Source organism: Convolutriloba macropyga, chromosome 9 (assembly GCF_964194025.1).
Source record: "Convolutriloba macropyga chromosome 9, txConMacr16.3, whole genome shotgun sequence".
Lineage (NCBI taxonomy): Eukaryota > Metazoa > Xenacoelomorpha > Acoela > Convolutidae > Convolutriloba > Convolutriloba macropyga.
This window is the reverse complement of record NC_134476.1, coordinates 45,531,844-45,557,338: the sequence shown is the minus strand read 5'-3', so window position 1 is coordinate 45,557,338 and position 25,495 is coordinate 45,531,844. Positions and strand designations below refer to the sequence as shown.

The following is a 25,495-nucleotide window of genomic DNA, read 5'->3' as shown; positions in this document are numbered from 1 at the left end:
AAGCTATCAGACTTTAAATGAATCTCTGATCAGAATGCTAGCAGAGCCAACATCTCTCAGTAACAAAAAAAAACAAAAATAAAAAAAAATAACTCGTTCGAAATGGTCCCTGATCAGACCCAATTGCGTTTGAAAGCATTTATGATCAGACTCAAGTGCGCTCAAAGAGTTTATGATCAGACCCAATTGCACCCGATGGTGCCTCTGATCAGACCAAAGTGCGCTCGAAGAGGTTATGATCAGACCCAATTGCGCTCAAAGTCGCCTCTGATCAGACCCAAGTGCGCTCGAATCCGCCTATGATCAGACTTTTCAGACCAAATTGACCTCTGATCAGACCATCTCGAGACCATGGTCCAGACTTTTCAGACCAAAATAACCTCTGATCAGACCATCTCCAGATCATCGTCCAGACTGTAGTGCCTTCGAACTTCCATCCAGACCCGGTAATTTTGGTCTGGGAACACACGTGTGTGCGCTAGACTGGGTCTGAACCTCAACCTGGGTGCCCATGTTTTTTCAACCCGCAGTATTTTTTCTTATCTAAGCCATGGCTTGAATTGAAAATCTAACGATAGTGCTAAAAGCACTTTAAAATTTACCTAAAAAGCATCTATGGGATTGGCATGTTTTTTTTTGGGCTTAGACGTCTGATTTTGATTTTTTTCCATGAGCGTTGAAATTGTACTAATGCTCTTACGTATATGTCTTTTTTTCGGCTAGAGCTTTGAAAACGTGGGAATTGCGTATGAACAATGAGACATGAAATTTCTGTTGTTTTCACCGTTTTAACTTGAATGCGATTTGAGATTAAAACCAAAACAGATCTTGTAAGATACCTGCATAATTAATACGAAGTTCTTTGTAATCTCATCTGAATAATGCATAATCTTTTGCAAAAACTTCGCTTCATCTTGTGAATGAAGATACCAAATTATTAATAAGATCCGTTCTTAATTTGTTGACTATTACCCAGTGATAAATATCCACCTATTTTTTACACTGAAGGAATCATTTTGAGACTACGAAATGTACATGCTGTATGGCTCCTACTACGTCACTATGTTGTTACTATCATTGACATTCCTCGTGTTTCCCTGTGTCGTCACAGCTCTTTTCATTGGAGTCCGTTTTCAAGGTCATCTCAGTAAATTTTACATGGGCTTCATTGGTTTGACAATCCTGCACTACATTCAAGCTGCTTTAGCCTCTAATGACATGCTACATTTTGCTGATATGTATTTCAAAGAAGCTCTGGAGAGCTTGGTATTATATTATCCAGTTGACGAAAGATGTCTCAAATATTCAACGGAATATCTCAACTTCACTTTCACGATAGGTAAGCCAAAACAGACATAAGCTGCCTCATCAATTTTTCAACAGTTGCTAGTTGTCTGCAGCTCCCAGCCGCATGTTCAAAAAATTAAAATTAGTTGTGTATTTTCTGAAATTTTCTTTGCACATTATTGTTGTAAGATAAGTACGATTAGTTTCCTTCCGCCCACTAATTTGAGACAACTCCTATGGGCAAAGCGAGCTCAGTTCTGTTGGCCTGACCAGTCTGAGTATTCATTCAATTTTTAGTTTTCATACGAGGTTCATATATATAGATTATATGTTTAAATTATTACATGACTCGGTAAGATAATCTTCGTCAACTTTTTTTAACTCATTGACATGCCATTAGTTATCAGAATAAAGTCATAATCCAAGTTTGGAAACACAGCAACTCTCGAACTAATGGCCGATGGTCACTCTCATGATGATTTATTATGTGAATCAAAACCCACACAATCGGGTTTCAAAATAGATTATTCAAACCCACGCAATCGGTTTTTCAGTTGGAAAAATAAAACGAACACAGTCGATTTTTCAATTGGGATAGTGGAACTCACACAATCTGGTTTGCCATAGGGAAACTGAAACCCACACAATCAAAGGTCATGAAACATAAAGGAGGCTTCTTTGTCTTGCAACTGGCTCACAGTTCTGCTCTTCTTGCTATCAACATTATAGCGTTTTCACGCATTAGTGTGACTGAAACCGATTGACAAATTGGCTGAGAACAAATTTCTGTTGTCAGCGAGCAGAGCTATTTGCTTCAATGTCTTTCTGACCAACTGAGAGAGACCACCAAACGATTCAAAGGCCATGGGAATAAATTGAACACGTGTGTTGGCACGTTGTTGGAATACTGCTCGAATTTCCTGTCTTCTGCAGTTCACGGTGCAAAACCCGACTTCTTCGCTGCATTTGAAATAGTACTGAGTTGCATCTGGAAGGTAATGGTTACGTCCAGAGCTGCTGGTTATTCAGTATGCCTACATGGTAAATACACATTTCCCGGTCAAGATTCTGTCTGCTATCAAGTTTTTTTGCTGGTAAAACGATGACAGCGTGGCAACGCTGCAAGGGGGAAAAATTTTGTCCCTTAGCCAGTAGTGTCACAAAATCATATCGCCCCGCCCATGACATGTAACAGCATGGTCAACGAGTAAATCCAAAATCCTGTTTTACAATGGGAATACTTCCTTTCTTTTTCAAATATGGGAGCGCCCAGTCTGTACTTCACAGCTGCACGAAATTCGATTGACAAGAAAAGGAGGCCGAGAGCCGGTATGGGAGCTGCCAATGACCGTGCTCCTGATTGAGGCAGAGAAAATGACCATAAAAGAGTTTTTTCTTTCGGATGTTTGGTTTTCAATTAATTTATTGAGAGCAACCTCTGCGAGGACTTCCTTTACTTTGCTTTGAGCAAGCTGTGATATTGACAAACCACTTATTTCATCAATATTTTGGTAAAGGTGTGATCTGTTGTCATGCTTTGGCTAGTTGTAAGCTCTACTAATGTACCAGAGTGCGACATCGAACCAATATAGGCTGCTTTTATCTGGTATGCTGCTCGTCGGACTCTAATTCTAGTCTTATTGATAGGCAAACAAGATTGATGCCATGACTCATTGGACAAAATTGTACCCAGTAAATTCTCGAAATTTGTCCTTTGAAGCGAGTCATGTTCCTCAAAAAATTTTACGGCTTCCTCTGATGGTGTATTGCAGCGCTGTGAATACACCATTTTCGGTGCACCCAGGCAACTACTTAGAATGCCAAGAGCACACTGTGGGTTGTTTATGTACGCTAGATTCTCCAGTAGTTTTCCGATCTTTTGAACACGTTTCTGTATCAAATCTGGGGTTCCAACAGCAGCACCTAGTATAAATACGTGCATATGTAAGCAAAATTCATAAACAACCAATGGAAGACTACCAAGAATTTATATATTATCATATTATGGTTACCAAAAACTCTTTATTGGCCAATGTACGCTTAGCCGAAAATGATCAATGACGAATATATGTTCACCAAAAAATCATTATTGACCAATGTTTGATTATCAAAGAATAATATGTGACAAATGTATGATTACCATGAATACCTGAAATAACAATGTGTTATTACCACGAAATTGTCGATGAACAATGTATGATTATCAAGGAATCTTTAATGATCCGTGCATGTTGGCCTAGACATTAATTAAAACTAATGCATGATTTGAAATATATCATTAATGACCAATGTAAGATTACCATGAATACATGAATACTTTAAGGACAAATGTTTTACTTGCAAGAAATCATCAATGGCCAAGTTAAAAAGAACTGAATGACCATTGTATTATTACCAAGAAATCTTTAATTAAATTTGATTGATGAGAAACATAACATTAGTGACCATTGTGTGATCACCAAGAAGTTATCCTTCATCAATGCATGGTTATCTAGAAAACCTCAATGCCTAATGCATGCTTGAGGATGTATGATGGTTACCAATGTATGATATAATACTAATGGGTGGCTATCAACGATGCATTAGCGAAACGAAATTCATACTAGGTTAGGAGAAAAAATGTAAACTTAGTTTTGATCTAGGCGGACTTTGATGAGAGAAAAACTTGAATTTGAGCAAAACCGGAAATCACTTTTCTTTGAAATTCCATGTACACTAGTCTCAAGGCCTTTTGACATTTTTGCTTTTGCTGGAACAACCCTTTGCTCGCTTGAGATAGTTAGGGTAAATTTGGTTCGTCAGAAACGAGATAAAATGGTATTGTGCGAGAACAATAAGTGTCTTAGCGGCTCTAAGTGTACACCTCACCGAAACGGCAGAGAAAATAAAACTTCAGAGCGTCAAGGTGAATTCAAATTGAAATAAAACCGGCTCACTTTTTTTTGTTGCCTCTTCTACTCATTGCTTCTACTACAGATGCTATCAAAAGGTTGCAGATCAAACTTCATCAGTCGTTTTAGAGCAATTATTCTGAGAGCAGTCGGCTTCTATTTTTTTTTCTTTCTTGGTATTGCTTTCAGGCATGTTGGCATATAGGGAAGGAGTCAACATGGATAAAAGACAATTTCCACTGTATTTAGTATTGGGGTTTTCCTTTATTTCCCTAGGGGCCGAAAACTCAGATATCTTGCAATAAGATACATAGGCTTACAATTTGTTTTGCAAGATTTCTGCAAGAATTTAATCTTGCCTGCAAGATTCTTTCAAATTGCTACCTTCTTCTCCCTTAAATTTTTTGCAAGACTTTTAATTCTTGTTCTATCTGCTTTAATTGAGATTGCTGACAAGATAAATTGTCGTTCGTAAACGTGAAATAGCTATTATTCTGTCGGAAAACTGTCTCAAGACATGTTAAATAAACGATGAGCTTTTTCCAGTAGACTTTGGGTTCCTTATCCTCGTTTTATATATTTCCGGTCTCAACACCGTCAGTGGTGGAGTTACAAACAAAATTTAGAAATTTTGGGGTAGGGTAGGTATGTGTGTTTTTGATAGGCTATTAAAAACTTAAATCGCTTGAATATTGCAAAATGCTTGCAGGATTCAACTTCCAAAACAGTCGTTTTTCAAACGTCGTCCAGATTTTCTCTCACTTTGCGTCGATTTTTCTTTCAACTTTTATATCATTTTCAGTAACTTGCTTGCTCAAAAAACGCTTCCATTTTTTCGGAATACATAATCTTGCAACCTTTCTTCAAGATTGAGAAATCCTGTAGGAATGTTTTAAATTTTGAGAAATATCTTTAAGTCAATAATTCTATTGTAAAATAATTCCTAATGCTATATGGTACCTTTAATCTTGTAGGCGAGATGAAGTTCTTGTTAGCTTTTTTCAAGTGTATTGCAGGTTTTTAATCATCTTGTAAGAATCTTGCAAAATTTAGATCAGCTTAGCTCTCGGTTATCAACGCAAATTGTAATTGCACTCTAAATTACACCAATACAGTAATTTGATAGCTTTATCTAATTCAAACGGCTTTTAATACTAAAACTGCCTATAAATTTTACAGTGATTATGGTTTAAGACTTTTTCAAATAATTTTTACGAGCTCATGAAAGATGGGAATGAAAAAATCAACAAAAAGGCTCGGTAATGTGCATACGCACATAAAGTTCCGACCCCCGCTCTTCCACATTCTTGACTTAATTGGCTACCAAATGATGAGGAGATAGAAAACTTTCAAACACATACATATTGTTCAATTAACAACCGATGGAATACAATATTGCCTCGCTGGAGGACCGATGAAAGTTGTTGAATAGGACTACTAGATATAACAATAATAAAAGTGAAACAACAAACACTATTTACGACCAAAACAAGATGTCTATAATTAAAAAAAATCATAACAAAAAATCAAACTCGCATCACATAAAACCCAAGCAAAACAATTTAGCCTATACTTCATTAGAAACGATTTGGGACCTGTCCTCAATGCGACTGGTTAACAGGTTGAAAAAAGTGCGAAGAGGTGCGAAGTTCGAAAATGTGTTTCTTTTTTTAAAAAGAATTTCACAGTTGTTAATGTCATTAGATATCAACAGAAAACACTAAAATGTTTTTTTATATATTTTCATAGGAATTAATTGAGACATGTCGTTATCTAATTTTCAATTGAGCAAAATTTCAAAGCCAATGGGGTTTACGATTATTGTTATGAAATTAAAAGAAAACAAAATACCTTAAAAAATGTACAAATATATAATAATCTAAAATTTTATAAAGTCTCGTAGTAACAGTTAAAAATCAGCCGAGAAAAAAATGTATCAAACTAAAAACGTTGTAACAATTAAATTATTTTTCACTGAAAACGGTTTGTGACCTACGGAGACTGAGATGTAAATCGACGGAAAAACTAGTTCAAAAAGATGACGAAGCTCGAAAACCCAATTGTTTTTGAAAAAAAATGCATTCAAAAGTCGTAAAAAGACTTAAGATAAGCAACAAAAATCGATGAATTAAAGTGCAAAACTTCAGGAAGCTGATTGGGCCTGTTTATAATGAGACTATGTCACGAACCCACAAAAAATCAAGAAATACATAAAGAAGCCAAAACTTCAAACATTTATACGACATCACAATCTTCAAGGCACCATAATTAATTGATTTTCCCTGCAAGAACTGTACCTCAGCGCTTTCTCCTAATCTAAAGATCAACGAGTGTTCCTTGTGAAAGGACTACGTAGACATGACATCAAAAAGAAACCCAAAAAATGAGCAGTGCAGAAATCACGAAGGTTTATTATGAAACTAAATGGCCAAAGCAATCAGTATAACCAAGCGCAAAAAATGAATATCACATGATTTAATTGAGACGTCTAGTTAGTGAGATAGAGTTACATGAAGACCAAAATGAAAACAAAAAATTAAATTTCTCTTTTCCATTTTAATTTCAAATTCATTAAAACAAACAGCTATAAACTAAAAATTTTAACTAGGCTGATCTCTACAAACCGAAGAAGCAATTGAGACCTCTCGTTATTAGCTATATGGCGTAAAACAGCAAAAAGAAAGACAAACATAGGCAAAAACAAAAAATTTACCAAAACTTGAGAGCACCCTGTGTCTCAGGACCAAAAAGCACAAACTATTCAAAAAAAATTAACATATCACGATACGACTTCTTGCAACGCGGTACAATATCTTTTACTATTCTTACCTTCAATTGAACCTGTCTATAACGTGATAATTCGACAACAAAAAAAATTGAACTCATAAAACATGCAATTATGCTAAAAAATAAGAAAAAATTGAAAACGCTTAGTATCAAAACAAAGAAACCATTAGTTGAATATAAAAGCGTTGCCGACATCAATTCATAAATCACAAAAAATTGGTTTCCTCTTTTTTTTCCTGCGAGTGCACTCGAAATAAAAAATTGGGATAAAATAAATGCAAAGATCACAAATTCACCGATATTCTCTTGAAATAAAATTGTTAAAAATGATAGCAAGCATTAGATAGCAACTGAAAGAATTATCTAGGTTCATTACCAACTCCTCTGAAGCTAACTGGATCCTTGACTGGGGACGCTAAGTCATAGGGCTACAAAAAGTATAACAATTGAATGCAAAACTCTAGGAGTCCAAAAAAATTTTACAAAAACAATTGGTCAGAACCATAAAAACCATGAGCTTAACTCTGAATTCTTAACATAATCTCCTTGGACCTCGTTAATTGAAAAGAATATCTGTTTTTAATTGATCCTTGATTTGAAATTCTTGTCATTAAATTACATAAAAAAATTTACACAGAGGAAAATTTTATAAAATAAAGGTCGCCCCCCATTAAAATCTAAATGATTTAATATTTTAAGGATCCATGGTGGGATCAAGGTCAGCCCAGATATTGCTGCGCGTCTAACAAAACAATCAATTGCTCAAATGATTGCAATGAAGATCATTTTTGATCAAATTTTTTTGTTTTCTCAAAAATAATTAATGCATTTTGTTTAATTATTGTGTTTAAATTTGCTGAAAACTGGCAAAATTATAATCGCAGAAGACTCTTAAAGCCATCAGGAGTACAACTAGCTCTTGCTAAAGGTAAAGAAGAATACTTCCGCAATTTTAAGGTATCTATTAACATCAAATGTAAAAAAAAAGGCTAAAAGAAAGCAAAGCGAATTTAGTCCTTTTTTTGACGAAAAAAGTCTTGAATTTCGAAAAATTAAGCATAGATTTTGGCCAAAAACTCGGATCGAACAATTCAGCAACCCTTCTCTGTCTTTTGAGATCAAATGAATAACACTACAGCTAACAATTGTAACATATTTTAGCAAAATTGACGAAAATTTGGTCAAAAATACCGAAAATGTGAAAAAAAAAACAGTTGAATTACGTCTGATATTCACTAAACTTCAAACCTCGATAACCCCTAATAAAAAACGAAAACGGAAAAAAAGTATTTTTAATTCTATATTCTACGCTGGACGGGCTTTCTAATGATACCACTCATAACTCTTTTCAATAATTATATCGATCGGCCAAAATTGTCTGAACAAAAAAAACCACATAAAGTGGGTCGGAACAAAAAGTAACGATGGCATAGATCTGCCTTCTTTAATAAGTTTTTATGACTTGATCTGCTGTTTTTTGTTTCGCTGTCTTGTCAAACATTTTTCACGCTGCAAACCTCCAGACAGCTATTGTGCTCCTTTTCCATGGCTCTTTTTATCTGCTCTTATGAGCGCGCGACGTCATTGTCCTCTCATTAGCGGTCTCTTGTATTGTAACCGCGTTGCGTGGCTAGTTTTTTTTGTCATACATGACTTACCTATTAGAGCAATTCTTTGCTCGTTATGTTGATTCTATGTCAACACCATTATAGTGAGAGTAAAGTTTGGGACCTTTGTGGGTTGCGACCCCACAATCTCTTAATTGATTGCAATCCTGTGCTCTCCACTGAGCCAACTGGTCCACATTTTGAGAATCTTACTATGCTCTCTTATATTGAGCCATCATTTCAAGCTCCATCTTATGATCACAACTTACTTACTAGAGTGAATATTCTAACATTACTCTACTCTAAATAACTAAAAAAAACCCTAGAAATAGAAATAAAGTCGTTTAAACTTTCTCAGAACCCTATCAACCTTTCGAGGTAAACCTCTCTTCATTGAGTTTTACTGATATGTCTGTTTTATTGCAGCGTGCATGTACGATCAGGACCAGGGCGAAACTGACAAAACAGGACCTGGAATCATTTTTTCCACCGTTTTTCTTTCTTTCCTCGTCATCAACTGTCTCAGCGGTGGAATTTTCTCACAGTGGAAGAGTTCAGGTTAGAACTCAGCTTAGCTAATATTAGCACTTTATGCTACGGACTATAGCCCACTCGCCAGGCTAAGAATGAAATTTTACACTGGCCAGTAATTTTTTCAGCCAAGGAATGTTTATTATTGAATTGTTTTTTTCGACAGGGTAAAACGTGACATGATCAGAATAAATTTACAGTATTGAAATATCAAGGTTTACTATGGTACCCTACTCCGGGAACGGACGCTACAGAGGTCAACAGTTAATGCATTCAGATGTCTGCATATTTGTGTTGTTCATATGCATGCTTATAAATTTTTAATTGCTCTCAAACGAAGTTTGTAGGAATTATATTAGTCCTGTCGGTCTTTTATTATGCGATTTTTGTTGACCGATTTTTCGTCTGACGCTTTTGACTTTTCGTCCTCAAAAACGGGATAAACAGGTAGCGCCCAGCGGGCATTAAGTGCTCTTAGAGCCTTTCAGCTCTGTTTCAGCTCAAACTGTTTTGGAGAACTATACTTATGGTGTGAACGGCGGTTCTCAGAGGTTGTAGACACCCCCACTGTTGACTCCCCCCTCACTATTGCCCCCCCCCCCACCGCGCTGTTGCCCCCTCCCCCACCCCACTGTTAACCACCCCCTCCCCACCAGCCCCGCGGTGCATCTCCCCCTAGGTGTAAAAAACCTCCTCTAGGGTTTTATAATTAGCTACATCATACATAGTTTCTAGTGGTATTGAAATAGTTTCAACATTTTAACATCACGAATTTTAGCAATTTTTGACAAAACGTGCAATTTTTTTTAAATTTTTTTGATATTTATTTTCCATTATTCACTTATTTTCAGATGCATGGGCCAGAAAACGTCCTTAAGGGTTTGATAATAAGTTACTGATAAAAATTATTTGCTGTAGTTACTGTATAGTTTCTAATTGCAACGGAATGTTTTTCGAGGTTTCAACACCACAAATTTTAGCATTTTTTTCCGCAAAACCTGCAATTTTTCAATTTTTTTGACATTTATTGTCATTATTCAGGTTTTTCAGCAAAACAGAAAATATCAGTTAGGATTTGATAATAAGTTACTAGAAAATTTTTTTGGCCAAGGATTAGGTTTCAACTTTTACTATTACAAATTTTATCAGTTTTTTATGCAATTTGCAATTATTTTCAATCTTTTTTGAAATTTTTTGTCATATTTTAGGTTTCTCCAGCCTCATGAGCAACATAACATCCTCTAGGGTTTGATTATATGTTACTGCATAGCTTCTAGTTGTAATGCAATGTTTCTCAAGATTTTAATATAAGCAAGTTTTAAAAAAATCAGCAATTTTTTCAAGTTTTTTTTACTCTTTTTAAAATTTTTTCATTGTTTTTGGCACCAAGGTCTCCTCCAAGGTTTGATGATAAACTGTTGCATAGTTTCTAGAACTAATGGAATGCTTATCAATATTTTAAGGACTCCAGCTTTAGCAAATTTTTGATAAAATCTAGTTTTCAAATTTTTGGAAAATTATTATCATGTTTCATGGATCTTCATGAGCTTGATATAGGGATAATGGACGTTCTCTTAAGACAATAAAAAGGTTTTGAAGATTTTGATATCTTAAAATTTAGCAATATTTTTGTTAAAACTTGCGATTGTTTTCTAATTTTGTGAACATTTTTGTCCTTTTCTGAGTTTAACGATCATTTCTGGCCAACGAAGCTTTTCAAATCTTGCAGATGGGTTACTTGACATAACTCCAGAGACAAAAAATAGTTTTTAACATTTTCACTCCAAAATCTGGAAGCTTTTTAAAAAATTTTGCAATGTTTTGCAATTTTTTTAAGTACCAGTTTTTTATATGATTTATTTACTAACAAGGCTAGAAAACTAAAAGTTGAAGGTCGAATCAAGCTAAAGCTGGCCTCACTAAACCGTGGCTAGCTACTGACGAAGCCAACTGCTCGCCGGTTGTTTGAGAGCAATTCGCTCAACCTTAGTCGGTTATGTTTGAATGTTTTGAAAGTACTGAACTTCTTTCATGGCTGAAGGTTATAAAATAAATCTTTCATGGCTGAAGGTTGAAGTTGTGAAACGAGTTCAATCCGTGCTGATTGCGGAAATTAAAAGAAAGAGCAAACTTTTGGCTTTTTGACCTTTATCCCTGAAACGTCCTGAAATGATTTTAAGAGCACCGTTTCGTTGTATCAAAGTACGAGTGCTAAATGTCCGCTCATCCAATAATTGATTGAGATCAGATATAGCGTTTATTATAGCTATATTTAGAGTCTTAAAAGATAAATTAACTTCAAACGATTTTTGTAATCCTATTTAAATAATATTCAGTACGTTAACGCAGTTTTTAGATAGCCTGCTACAGCAACAATCACCCCTTGTAAGATGGTTGATTTATAAGAACTTGTAAAGTTTAGTTGGTAAAATTGTAAGAACTTATAAGCTCGTTGGTAAACTTATCAGAACTTGTAAGGAACTTGTAAGTTCTTATAAGTTAACCAACCTGTCTCGACCCGGACGTCCATCGACCCCACCCCTCATCTTTGACACAATTTTTTTTGTACAATAAGAGGACGCCATTTCTGAGTTTTCATGGAAAGACAAAAATTGTTAGATATCCGTGAAATATCACCGCTAAATTAAGTAAGATCACCAAAAACAAGCGTTGAATTTTTGTTTTCACTGCATTTGGTAGTCACTTTTCAGAGTATCTTTTCACACGATGAGTTTGAGTTTTCACGGCTAGTTTAAGCGTGAAGTATTATATGGTCACAGCTAACAAGCAGTGGATTCCTAATTATCATCGGATTCATCGCATTCGTCGGATTCATCGCATTCGCCACCTCACTGAACTGTAATTTCGAGAGCATATCTCCCTCTACTGTATTAGAATATATGGTCTTCTTATATTTCGCCATGTCTAAGAAAAAAATTCTTTTGTCATATAAGTCCATGAGATGAATTGTTATTGTAACTGAATTTGCTATTTTCAGCTATCATAGTTGGGTCAGCTGGTGTCATTTTGCTGTTTGAAACAATTTTCCTGGCTGCTCTTGATGGGAGTTGGGAGGGATTTTTGCAGTTTATCCAATGGAACCAAATTGACCATTTTTACGATGCCGATGAACAAGAGCAACTTTTTATTGCCTTTTCAACTAGAACACACGTCTTTGTTAAACAAAAAAAATAAAAACTGCTTTTGAATTTCATTTTGAACAGAGGCAATAAGTTTATAAAAACAAACAAAGACAAAAAATCTAGTCAGCAAACAAAAACAACTCTTCATTGTCTTGAAATAATTAAAAAAACATAACATGGCAAGTCCTGACATAATTCAAAGAATTTTCATTGACTAAATGAAAACCTAGAACTAGAACGGTTTATGAGTGAATTCAAAAAACCATTTCTAAAAAAAATTAGATACAAAAACAAGATAAAACAGAAAATCAATGTCAAAATGCCGCGAGGGAGAACAAAAAACCATTAGCGAGAAATGTAAATTTGATTCTAACAAACAACTAGGCCAAGAATGAACTATGAATGGATTGGGAAAACCATTTAGAAAAAAATCGATCGAAAAAATTGAAAAAAAACATTAAAAACCAAAGTGAAACTGCCGCTTGTGAAAAAAAACCCACTAGCGAGAGAGCGAATTTTGATTCAAAGACCGTTTTCTCACTCACTTTAAAATTAGAACAAAAAAAATTTTATGCCGCAAAACCACTCGCCTTTTTTGCTCCACTTCTTGTTTCGGCGTAACCAAAAACACTACTCCAATTTCACTTCAAAAATCATGAAAATGCGTGAACAGATCTTGAAAAAAACGTAGCCGGAAGAATTCCGGAAACGACTTGAAGTGGAAATCCACTTAAACGCCATCCAACTACTCATCAAAATAAACGTGATTACACTAATTTATGATTATAAAACAAGGTTATAGAAAAGCCATAGAACAAAAAGTAAAAAAAAAACAAGAAAATCAAATCTGTTAGAAAACGATAAAAAAAACCGACCGAATTTTTTTCAAAAATTGAGATAGCGAAACAACTTTTTCTGCCAAAAATAATTCATCAAACAATTAGTAACTATTACAACTACTTATGAGAATTTTTTTAAAAAAAAACTTGAGCCAAATTATGACAAAAAGATCTTATAAACAACTCGGACTAAAAAACTGAAAAAAGTTAATAAATTTTTAATATTACAAAAGCACATAAATACAAAGAAAAAATTTTTTTCAGCCAGTAGGGTATCCAGATATTCTATTCTCAAGACTAATAGCTTGTCTCAAAACAGGAAAAACACGAAAAACTGTAAAAAAAAAATTAAGAAAAAATTTCGATTGTCCCCATTTTTTGTCACATTTCTTAACAAAAAATGATTTATATGCACCAAACTGTCACCACCTGTTATCTAAAAATTTTTCTTTTAATACAGGTCTTTTTGATACCCATTTGATGCAGTAAAACAAGACTATCGTCAAAAAATTGCAAAAATTATGCCAAAAATCAGCAAATACATGAAAATCGAGAAAGGTTAAAACCACTACCAAAACCAGCCTAAAACTAAAGCAAATCACAACCGAACCTCTTAACCAAAAAATTGAAAAGAATACTTCCTTAAAATGCTACACGTGAACAAAAACTTTCGCTCGCTTACAGAATTTTTTTCACACCTCAATTTCTCGCTCTCTAGAAAACAGCGATATGAACAAAAAACCACTCTCTTTTCGCTTAAGAAACAAAATCACTCAACAATTTTTTACGTGTTTAATTTCCTGCATCAAAATTCACTCCCATAATTTTGATTTAAAAAAAGGGACTTCTCCGATACACCTCTTCGATTCGTAAAAAAGACAGCGCCCCAATATAATTCAAATTCTTTTGATTTGTAAAAAACGTAGTTTCAACTATTTTCTATCGTGTACTCTATTGATATTTACCATCATAAAAGTTAAGTTAAATAGCTATTATTGCTTTAAAAACATAGTGCTAACGTACTATCAAGTAATGCTTATGTTTCTATTGATCTATTGTTTCATTTTGTGCAGGCCGAAAACTTACAGGAAGATCTGTGAATCAGTTAGTGGTAGACTGCAGGGCAGAGTAATTTACAAATTTCAAGAAACTTGATGAATATGATTATTGGTTAACGTGAAAAAAAAATTATCATTTTCAAACGAGAGGATCGTTATGATTGTGAATAAATGGCATATTTTACCCAGCTTTTGCTACGCTAAATGAAACAAAACTGCTATTTTTAAACCAAAATTTGAAAATTGAACTGTCCAGGTTTAGACTTCGACTTATGAAAAGACTATAAAAAAGACTATAAATACGTGATCCCGCCCCTAGTTAAATTCGGTCGTAAGTACAGTCTTTTCATGGGTCCAGGTAAGGTCCTCTAATAACAAATTAAGGTCGATCAGGGTCTTTTCATGAGTCAAGGATTGCATTTTTGTGGGATTAATAATGGTGAAATTTTCTATACTGCTTTTTATAGATGTGTAACATCTACCAGAAACTCCAAAATAGTGTTGCAACAGGCAGTCCACTTTATAAAAAACAAGTGGAATTTTGCCGAAAAGTCTTAAGAAACATTGACATCTAAAGTTTTTTAAAAAATATATTAAAAGTAGCACAGTTCGTTTTTCGATAAAATATCAGAAACATTGAAAGATTTGAACGGTTAAACCCGTCAACTACGTTATAAGCACTAGCCAATTTTCAGCGCGAATGTAAATTTTTCGGATCCAGCGTGAACATTTTAGGTCAAGCTAATTTCCAGCATTAAAAATTTGGGTCGAGCCAAAGTCAACTAAACAATTAGGTGCAGCTAAAGTCTTTTCATTGGTTGTTTCAATCGAGCATGGTCTTATCATGCCACTTTTCGGTCGAGCATGGTCTTTGCATAAGTCGAATTCTAAACCTGGGAACTATATCTTCATAGCTTTCTGCAGGCTCGCTTGAAGAAATAGAAAACAATTTTGATGTTTATAGCAGGGTTCACTTGATTTTTTTTCTCACTCCAAGTCCCCAGTGCTCACAGGAAATTGAAATAGTAATAATCAAAAATGATTCTGAAGTGATGAAAAAAAATTCTGAAGTGTTCTCGTAGTGAATGGAAACTGCAAAGCATCAGAATTAAAATCAAAATCAGTGTCTTTGAGATATTCGAATACGGAGTTGCTCTCTGTGAAATGTTGACACCATCAGTTGGATATGGATGACAGTTGTCAGAGAAACATTCTTCTCATTCAGCTTCGGCCTGCCTTTTATTGAAATGATCGGTAAGCTGACTTTTGATTGCTGCTTGAATTTTTGCTGCAACTTTCAACTTTATCGACCGCATATTAATGCGTCTTCATTTATGACATTGATCTGTGCTGTTTCTTTTTAATCCCAAAAAAACGATGAGTGATCTCGTATCCCAATTTTAAAACCCATGTGAGGAATTAATGGTTTCCATAGCCTAAGAGTTGACACTATCAATTACCACACCCCCAATGCTTACCTAGCCCCCCTCTCCTATCTACTGCCCCACCTCCTACCCACTCCACCCCCCCCCCCAACCCCACCACCTACTTACGTCCCGTACCCGCACATAACAAAATTTATACCTAAAAATTGGTTGTTTCTAATTATATAATTCTCTGTTTTTACTTCTTTTTTCATATTTCTGAAAAAGCTAGGATTAGTCTTTCTACTGCACGACCTTTAGAATCATTTCTGGGATTCCACCGGTTGTTTTTTTTAGCTGAAGCAAGTTTGTTAATGACTTGAAGGGCGGACTTGAACCACCGTTCATGTTGTGAAGGGCTTAGACCCCACTCCCCCAGCACCCACTTAACCCTTCCCCCCAATAACCCCCCCAGCGTAGAAATGAGGCTGTTTCTTAGAAGACATTACTGTACAGAATTTAGTTTGAGAACGAGATTGTTGCCGATTTCTGGGTCTCACTTATTGTTTTTTGGCTGACATTTTTCTCTTCTTGATTGAAATTCGAATAGAGTTGATTTCATGCCTGTCGTTTTGTGTTCTCTATTCTCAAATTTAGTGTAATTTAGACGTTCAACCTTTTTTAATACACGTATCTCTTTTAATTTACTGTAAAAACTGTTCATGAAAAAACTTTATCTCCGCTTCAGTTGCTAGAGATTAAGCCAAAAATGAGTGTTGGGTTATGGGTTTTCGCAACCGGAATAAAAGGCGTTTTTAACTATGTAGAAAAATAAATTTCTCAAAATAAGAGAAAAACAAAAATGATATTTTGCAGTAGAAATTAGAGATTTACAGGAGAGATCTGATTATTAGATCAAGATGGTATTTTGATTTTTCGGATGAGAAAAGGCTAAAAAATCAGCTGTATATACCCATAATCAGTGCGAGAAAGTCTAAGATACAAAACAAATCATAGCACCATGATTTACAGTGGGGGTCACAAGGGTTACCCAATATGGTTTGCTCTGCAATTTTCCTAGAAATCAGTCGCAGGGGGTACCATAGATGGTATGCATTTACACTTTTCTAAGAATTCGTTCACATTTTTGGTAGTATCATAATCTTTCAATACATGCTGGGATGATTTTACATCCAATAACCTCACTTTAAGAATAGTTATCTAGATTCACCAATTTGAGCCGAATACTGATTCTAGGCACCATTAATTGACGATTCATTTATATAAACTTTGTCCCCAAAAACCAAATCACCTTTTTGATCTAATAATCAGATCTCTCCTGTAAATTTCTAAATTCTACTGTAAAATATCATTTTTGCTATTCTCTCATTTTGAGAAATTAATTTTTATACTTACTTAAAACCGCTTTTTATTCCGCATGCGAAAACCCATAACCCAACAATGAGGAAGAGCAGATTATGTGCCAACACACATCAGCGAACCTCCTTGTTTCAATTTTAAGGTTACCCTGTTTCAGAGCTTCAGGCAGATGAGTTCAATCCATGGCAACTTGCTTGTAGAAGATAATTAAACAATTTTGGAAATTAAACAGTTGGCTAATCAGATCATATGAATTTGTTGTAATTATGGGGTTCAAAATTGCCATATTCGCAAAGTTTTGAAAACATCCTTCTCAATAGTTTTGTAAAGCCTTTCAAAATAATTGATTTTAATTGCCCTTGAACAAATTTTGGAGCTATTTTCTAAAAAAAACGTTAATTCTTTTTGGAAGAGAAGTTTTTCTGAGAAAGTTGTTCAGCGATTCGAAGATGAGTTTTGGTATTACACAGGTTTTTTAGCAGACGCAAATTTTTTCATGATTAAAATTTTGACTTCTTTCTGTTCCAAAATTTACCTCTGTTTGTACATTGGTTTTTATTAGATAGTAATGGGTAATTATTAGAAACTTATGGAAATACTACCCCTGTGGAAGTTTTATCCAAAAAAACATCACAACTGATCGTTTTTGATCGGTATTTTTTAGGGAAAAACGGTCAAAGTCCTTATGTTTTTTGTTCGTCTTGAACGGTTTTGATCGATTTTTCGACTTGGTAAGTGATCGTTTTTAAGCGGTATATTAAGAAGAGGACCGTTTTTGATCGTTTTTAATTAGTAGGAGTCACCATTTCTAACAGTTATTTTTAGGACAGGACCGTTTTGGACCGTTGTTTATTAAAGTTTTTGGATCGTTTTTTAAACGTTTGAGTTTTTTTAGGAGAAACCCGTTTTTGACCGTTTTTTCATAAAGAGATGATTGTTTTTTGACCTTTATTTTTAAGGAGAAAATTTGAGCGCAATAGTTTTTTCTCATGCCAGCTATCCGAAGCTTGCTTATTTAGGAACTATGAAAAAGAATATTTGAGCACAAAATTGTAAAACTAAGAAAATCAATTAAAAAAGGGATAACCTTGATTGAACCACCTTAGCTAGGGTTACATAATCCTTTGTGGTGAATTTGTACGCGGACCTTTGAGTGCGTTGATAACAAACATAAAAACTTTCAAAAACGGTATTCTCCTAAACAGACTATCAGAAACGATAATCTCCTTAAAGCAATCATTTCCTAGATCAAAACCAATCAAAAACGATCGAAAACAATCAAAAACAATCATTTCATCATTTCCTAAAATTATCAATCAAAAACGTTCATTTCCCGCACTAATTTGAACGTCTTTGTTCGGTCTGGTCAACAGTGGTAGCGGTGAAAAAATCATTTTGAGAGTTTTTGATCTCAAAAAACCCTCATACTTATCCAAGCTACATACAAACTACATACCAACCCCAACATTTTACACCTACTTACCCCCCCCCCCACACACACACACAACCTAATTAGCCCCCCCCCTCCCTCCCACACACACACACACACACACACACACACACACACACACACACACACAACTATCACCCCTGGCCACCTATCTATCAACTGTCTGCACAACTTCCCACCGCCAAGAAAACTAACCCTTTCAACCCAACCAAACGCCCACGTTACCCCCTCACCTACTTAACTCGCCACACAAACACACACACAAACACAAATAATTATACACAACCACATAGGTTATAACTAATTGCTAAAACTTCGTTAAAAATTGTTCAAGCTTGAGTTTAAAATTAGTGAAATTTTAAAAATAAAACATCTTTCAGTAGAAGTTCATATTGCTAATTGCTAATTATTAAAGGACATTTTGATTAAAAAAACAGTTATCTCTTAAAAAAAGAAAAAAACAATAAATGCTCGTTTTTGCTCTGTCAATTTTTTTAGCCGTTCCCATTAAATCGGGAATAGTTTCTCTGATGCTCTTACACAATTGAGAATTAGCATTTAATACCAAAGAATTAGAGATTTACCATTGTTTTTTGACAGGATCCCGCGTGAGTGTGGATTTTCCTGTGATGAAAGGAGCAGCAATTGCCACTCTTCTAGCATCAATATACCACATTGTGTATCCTCTACTGTCCATATCTATGGGAGGAGCAGGGACTGAAAAAAAACCATATTAAATTTGTCCATTAGTTGCCTACCTAGAGTGAGGTCCCAGACCGAAATCAAGGATATCGAGACCGAAGATGAACTTAAGGGGGCATTCAAAATTACATGGTATAGAAACTTAGAAGAACAGAAGAGGAAAATTTGACTTGGATGCACTAAATTTTCATTAATGGCAAAAAGGTAAAACAGTTTTTGGACTAAATTGGTTTCACCCAGTAGAATTAATCGGGCATATATTTTTTAAATTGTTCTAAAACGCATTTTGTAGCAATTTTATTAGTTTGTTGGTCTTTTCTTGCTTAACAAATTTTTTGTACGCCATTTTCGATCTTTTGTCCTCAAATACAGGTAACTTTTCGGAGGGTTTCTAAGTATGCGATTCTGCGAAACTTCAGGGTACATAAATTCATGGTGTGAAGTGTGGTTCCTAAACTGATCCCCCCTCAATAGACCTTGATCCCCCCTCTTATCCCCCACCTAAGTACCCCCTCGTCTAGCCCACCCAAACACCCTCTCTTCTGCTTCTCCATCGTTTTATCCCCCACTGTTTAGCAGTCCCCCGACATAACCCCCGTTCTAAAACTAGCAGTTGAAAACAAGTCACCAGTTGGATCCAACTAAAGCCAACCGATCGCTGGTCGTTTGAGAGAAAATCTCCCAGCATTAGTTGGTTATGTTTCACGTTCCTCCATTTGACAAGATATCTCAATCATTCGTATTAGATACTAAAAGCATACCCACATACCCTACTAGAAAGTTAAAGTTTTGAATTTTTGAAAATGGAATTGGGAATTAACAATGAAATTACTTTTTTTTAAAAAAAATTCACTTTTGTTGCATAAGAAGGTGTACTGGTAAGCACACTTTTATCAAACCGTCGTGGACGAAAAACTTCTGATCGCTGATTCAAATCAGACCGTTGTCCAAACCGTTTCAAGACCAATATCCAGATGAGTTTGTGCTCAAAACGGCCTCTGATTAGAACATCCCAATAAGTTTCAAAGAATACCATGAAAGCTAAGTGGAAAAAACTGATTGACATGCGATTAGCCAAAATGAAGAAACTGCTGTTAGAATTACAAAAGCCCGAAAAACAAGTTAAATTAAATGCAAATATTATGTTTTGCAGAGTGGGATGGGAGCAAACGGCTCGCTAAACTAGTCAAAATCTGGACTAGTCAAAATCTGGGAAAATTCAAGAACAAATGATACCTTTTGGTCAAAGGGGCACCCTCATTTTCGGCTTTAGAGTCTTGTTCTGGTGAGGTTTTCCGTTATTTGTAAATGCTGAATTACCTGTTTGCGTTTCTCAATTATGGTATTGAATTCTCAATTTTTGAAGTTAGCAAAATTCATCAACTTCAGCTGAGTTTTCATTGGTTTTTTGATGAATGTTTTGATGTTTGTTTTTTTGCTTGTTGTTGTGGTCAGTTTTTCGGGGCAACACTAGATTAACCGCAGAATTACCTAAAACCGTTTCTGAAAATAGTTCCTCGAAACAGATCTTACACAATTTTTTAAAATTCGTTTTGTAAAAATGGAAATTTTCTGAAGATAGTATTGTCTTAGCGCTAATACATTTTGTTCAGCTTGCATTAATTTATTAATATTATTTTGGTCCGAATGATATCTATTGTTAAGAAAACTTGAAGCTTTTCGCTAGTTTGCTTCTTTAAATTTAGAAAATAGAGGTACATAAATTTTTTGGTACATAAGAACTATAAGCATATGCCGAACCACCACTAGCATATAGATTGTAAAATGAAAAGAACTTTGAGTGTATTTTCCTACAAAAAGCCAGTTTCATTTTCCAGTCGTAATTTGCTTATTATTTGTAACCCCTCTGTGTGAATGAACTTCGCTGTCCCCAACCTGAATGAAGAGAGAGGAGGGAAAATTCACCACTATATACTTGAAAAAATGAAAATTGATATTTTCAATAAATTTGAGATAATTTTCCTGTAGTTTTTGTTTAATAGCCGCAAAGCGATAGCTTTTCTTGGTTTTTTACGATTCAAAGAATTTGAATTGTATTGGGGCGCTGTCTTTTTTTAAGATCTGTTCACACATTTTCATGATTTCTGAAGTCAGATTGGAGTAGTGATTTTGGTCACGCCGAAACAGGAAGTGGAGCGAAAAAGCGAGTGGTTTTACGGCGTGAAATTTTTTCGCTCCAATTTTAAAGTAGAGTGAGAAAACGGTGTTTGAACAAAGATAAGCTTTCTCGCTAGTGGTTTTTTGTTCACATGCGGCAATTTCATCTTGATTTTTACTGTTTTTTCGATTTTTTGGATCGGTTTTTTTTCTAAATGATTTTTCCAATCCATTCATAGTCCGTTCTAGGTCTAGTTTTTTTGTTTAGTTAATGAAAATTCTTCGAATTGTACGTCAGGACCTGTCCTGCTATGTTTTTTTTTATTTCGTCGTCGCGATTCTTGCTACCACCATATGAAGTCACAACCACTTCAAATCTGCTTTTTGTTCATTCGTTCATGCAATTTCAACTAAATTGCGTGCGTGACATCATTTTTCGCTCTTAGTGGAGCGAGTTTTTTTGTTCATTCGCGTGATTAAATTTTTGGTCACATTTTCTCAAAAATGACTTCCTCACTTTGAAATTGACTTTTATTTACCTTAACTCAAAGAGATAAGGTCAAATGGATATGTGTTACTCTAAATGAAGGTTATTTGAGGTCAGCTAATAGAGGCAGCAAAAATTTGTACAGATTTTTAATCAAAATATATCATATCAGCCTTCAATGAAAAGACGAGTTTTTTTGGTTTGTCTTCTTTACTGTTTTTTTGAGACTGCAGGTCTACGAAGCTATTGCGGCTATTTTCTGGCAATCTGCCAGCTATGTTGTATTATATATGTTTTGTTGTTTTGTTTTGTTTTAGTTGGAGAGTTTTAGGGCGCGGTTTTTATCAGTCGTAGCCAGTTCCCACCCCTGATGAAAAAATGAAAAGAGGAGGGTAACATCACCAGAAGGTAGTGGAAATTATCAAAAGTTGGTTGGTTGAATCAATTTGATAATTTGCCGACAGTCTTTCAACTATATTATTAAACCGTCATCCTAAATCAGACTGTCTTGAATATGAAACACCTACTATCTTTATCGTACTTTTGTGGACTTGAAATACCATACGGAACAGACCTCTGATCATATTTTTATGCCCTCGATAGTGACCCTGGATCAGACCATCCCAGACGGAAATATACTCTGATCAGACCATCACATCCAAAAAATACCACTGATCAGACCAAATTCAGACCATTGTCCAGACTTTTGCGCGCTTGAACTCATTTCCAGACCTTGTATTTTTGGTCTGGAAACAAACAGTGTGCGCTTGACTTGGGTGATCAGCAGTCACGTCCGTATGACACCTCGACTTGGGTTTTTCAATGAAATACACTTCCATTGGCTTTGGTGCTAAATATCTGGTAGCAATGGAATTAAAATGATATTTTTTGAATGTCATTCAATCGGCCCCTGCTCAACAACAGTGATGTTCTACTACTGCCAACCAATGGATGAGAGAATGAACGATTGTAGTCTTGAAGAGAAGAAACAATTCACACAATTGATGTTCAGCAATATTCGAAACAGTTTGCGAGAACCGTATCCCAAAATTGCCCGCTTAGCACCCAATTACTTCACAGAAATTGGGTTTGCAATTTATCCCCAGATGGGTCGAACACTTTCGCTGCTGCATTTTGCTGCCACTCTTGGTTGCATAATGGCCAGAATTTTTGCCATATTGATAATCATACAGGTAACTTTTTGCACTTTGACTGTTGTTTTTTGTCAAATCGGAACAGCTTCTTTGCTCCCGTTTTCCCAGTAAACACAAATATGTTTTCATTAACATTGGTGGCCTAGTTCCCCTTTCAAAATGTCCCATAATTAGACAGTTTCAGATCAAAATGTCTACAATCAATTTAATCCAGAGCCCGCTAGAGATTTGTGATCAGACTTTGGCTCTTTCATTTGGAATTACGACCAGACTATATGCTTCATTCATTTTTAGCTATGAGAACACTTTGACTAGATTTTGTAGTTGGTATTTGTTGGTTGTTGTGTTATTGTAAACCACCATCACGCGTGATCAACATGTCTGATCATAATTCAGTCGTTTTTAACAAGCAACTCTGCCGGTTCCATGTATAAAGACTATTTATTTTCAACAAAGAAATTTATTTGTATCTTTTCTGATTGAGAAGAATTGATAGTTTTAATACCCTTATTAAGATGAAGAGGTCGAAAAACAAACAAACTTTTATTGAACCAGACGTGGTAAACCATAGACGTTTAGCTGTTTTTATAATTAAAACACAATTTCTTCTAAATCATTCTGCAATTCTTTGACAAGACGCACTGCTCTTTTGGACCATCTTGTCGACAGAAAACACAAACAAGCAAAATATCTAAAATAATAAATGCAGCGATTTTGGACAGTAGCTAAAGAAAAGTAACCTAAAAAACAAGAATGACATGCTAAATTGCAATGGTATACAAGAAAAATCGTTGTTAGTTTGTCATTTTTTTCTAAATATTTGACAATTTGAAGGCCTGGAGACCTTGCTACATTCATCTAACCATTAATAATCAGTTATTGCGAATAATTTTGTTCTTCAAATTAAAATCAACCACGTTTTCTATGAAATCCCTAAATCAGACAAGCGATGTAGTCAATTTATTCTATTAAATTGACTTTTTTCTTATAAAAATCTGTTTTGCACACCAAATTAATTCTTAAAATTTCTTTTGAAACGTTTTAGTCAGGTTAAAAATTCCCAAAAAAAAAATTCATTCAATTTGGTCTTCTGGGTTCTTCATTTCACCTTGACTTTTTTCCTATGGTTTTTGAATTTAATTTCTCAGATTTTTTAAATTTCATGATTCTTTTCAATAAGCGAAGTGTTTTGAAATCTGCAGTTTTGAGTTGAGTTAGTTGTTTGATATAGACTCAAACGATATCAACAGCGAATTAAAACATAAACAAAGCCTGAATTACATTCAGTCCACAAGAAATAGAATTTTTATCTCAATAATAGTTTACTAGTTTTACTAGATTCCCATTTAATATTCATTTATTTAGTGCTTCTTTGTGAAATCTAATATATTTTGAGCCAAATCAGTCAAAAGCAAATTCAGCTCCTTTTAAAAATGATTTTTGCTTCCATTTCTTGAAAAACAATATGCGCTTACAAGTTAACTGAAATCTATGTAAGGTAATTTTGAGGAATGAGCTTCCGCAAAACTATTTTGCGGCGAAAAGTGGATTCCAGTTTTCCACTTTGAGTTTAAAAGCGGAAAGAACTGAGTTGAATTTATAATAATTTAATAAATTGTTCTCAAGTATGTATAAACAAACAACATTGTTCAATGAGGTTTACATATGCATACTCAAAAGGTCATCAAAAGGCAAAAAAGCCTAGTCGCGTGATGCCTTTGGGAAGCAGTTTGTTAGCAAATAGGGGTGGGGGTAGGGTGTTGATATTGGTTTGTTTTCAATGTTTAAATAGATTGAGCGACAGCAAGTACACGTGAGGAAACAGTTGAGTTTTTGTAAAAGGATAAAAATAAAAAAAATAATGTTTTAGACAATTGCTCAAAAAAAACCAGTAAAATAGTTCTATGATATCATTTCCTTGTATAAAATTTTCAAGAAAAGTATGGTGGTGTGCATTAATTCCAGATTTGTAGCAACTCTTTTTAAAGTGAACATATTTTGAGTCGAAATTATGTATAAAATTTAGCAATTTCTTTATTCGTATTCCAATTCTCTTTGGGTTGATACCAGTAAATTGATTGCTAGGTTTTAGTTTCTTACTTGTTGTTCTTTTCTCATCTAGCCTCACAGCTCTGAATCCTCAATAAACCTGTTTAAAACTTCATTTTTATGTTCCCGCCTAACTGTTTTGGTTAAAAGTTTTAAAAGCTCATAAATATGTAGCTCTTTCACCAGGAAGATTCCATATTTTTCACGTTCGTTCGCTGTTGATTGATGACTTTGTTTCCTGAAAAGAATTTGCGAAATTTGTTTAATTTTCACTTCGATAAACTTCAGGCTTGTCTTGCTTGCAGTTCCGTAAATAAGCACTCCATATTATATAACCGGTTGAACAAAAGACTTACATACTAAAACTAATTGTTTAATGCTCAATATAAACCTCAGTTTGTAGAACAATCCCGTAAATTTGGTCAATTTTGCAGCGACGCTATTTATGTGTTTTTTGAAATCCAATTTGTTGTCCAGCAAAACGCCTAGATACTTTACTTCGTTGCTCTTTTCAAGGGTTGCATTGTTCAGTCTTAGAACATTCATCATAGTTTTAAAACATAAGTTTAGATTAATCGTTTTTTCAACATTGAGCGTCATTTTGTTATCGCATAAGTAGTGGCCGATGTTGTCAATATCACTTTGAAA

At 34.7% G+C, this 25,495-nt stretch overlaps 1 protein-coding gene across 1 annotated transcript in view; it reads left to right on the top strand.

Annotated features, from left to right (window-relative positions):
• Positions 1-25,495, top strand: part of LOC142346238 (uncharacterized) — a 61,042-nt gene that overhangs the window by 26,090 nt on the left and 9,457 nt on the right. The window contains exons 4-9 of the mRNA XM_075398753.1: positions 1,022-1,339; positions 8,999-9,130; positions 12,102-12,240; positions 15,324-15,397; positions 18,938-19,051; positions 22,569-22,837. Coding sequence (XP_075254868.1) covers positions 1,022-1,339; positions 8,999-9,130; positions 12,102-12,240; positions 15,324-15,397; positions 18,938-19,051; positions 22,569-22,837 — 1,046 coding nt within the window. The remainder of the gene's footprint in view (positions 1-1,021; positions 1,340-8,998; positions 9,131-12,101; positions 12,241-15,323; positions 15,398-18,937; positions 19,052-22,568; positions 22,838-25,495) is intronic.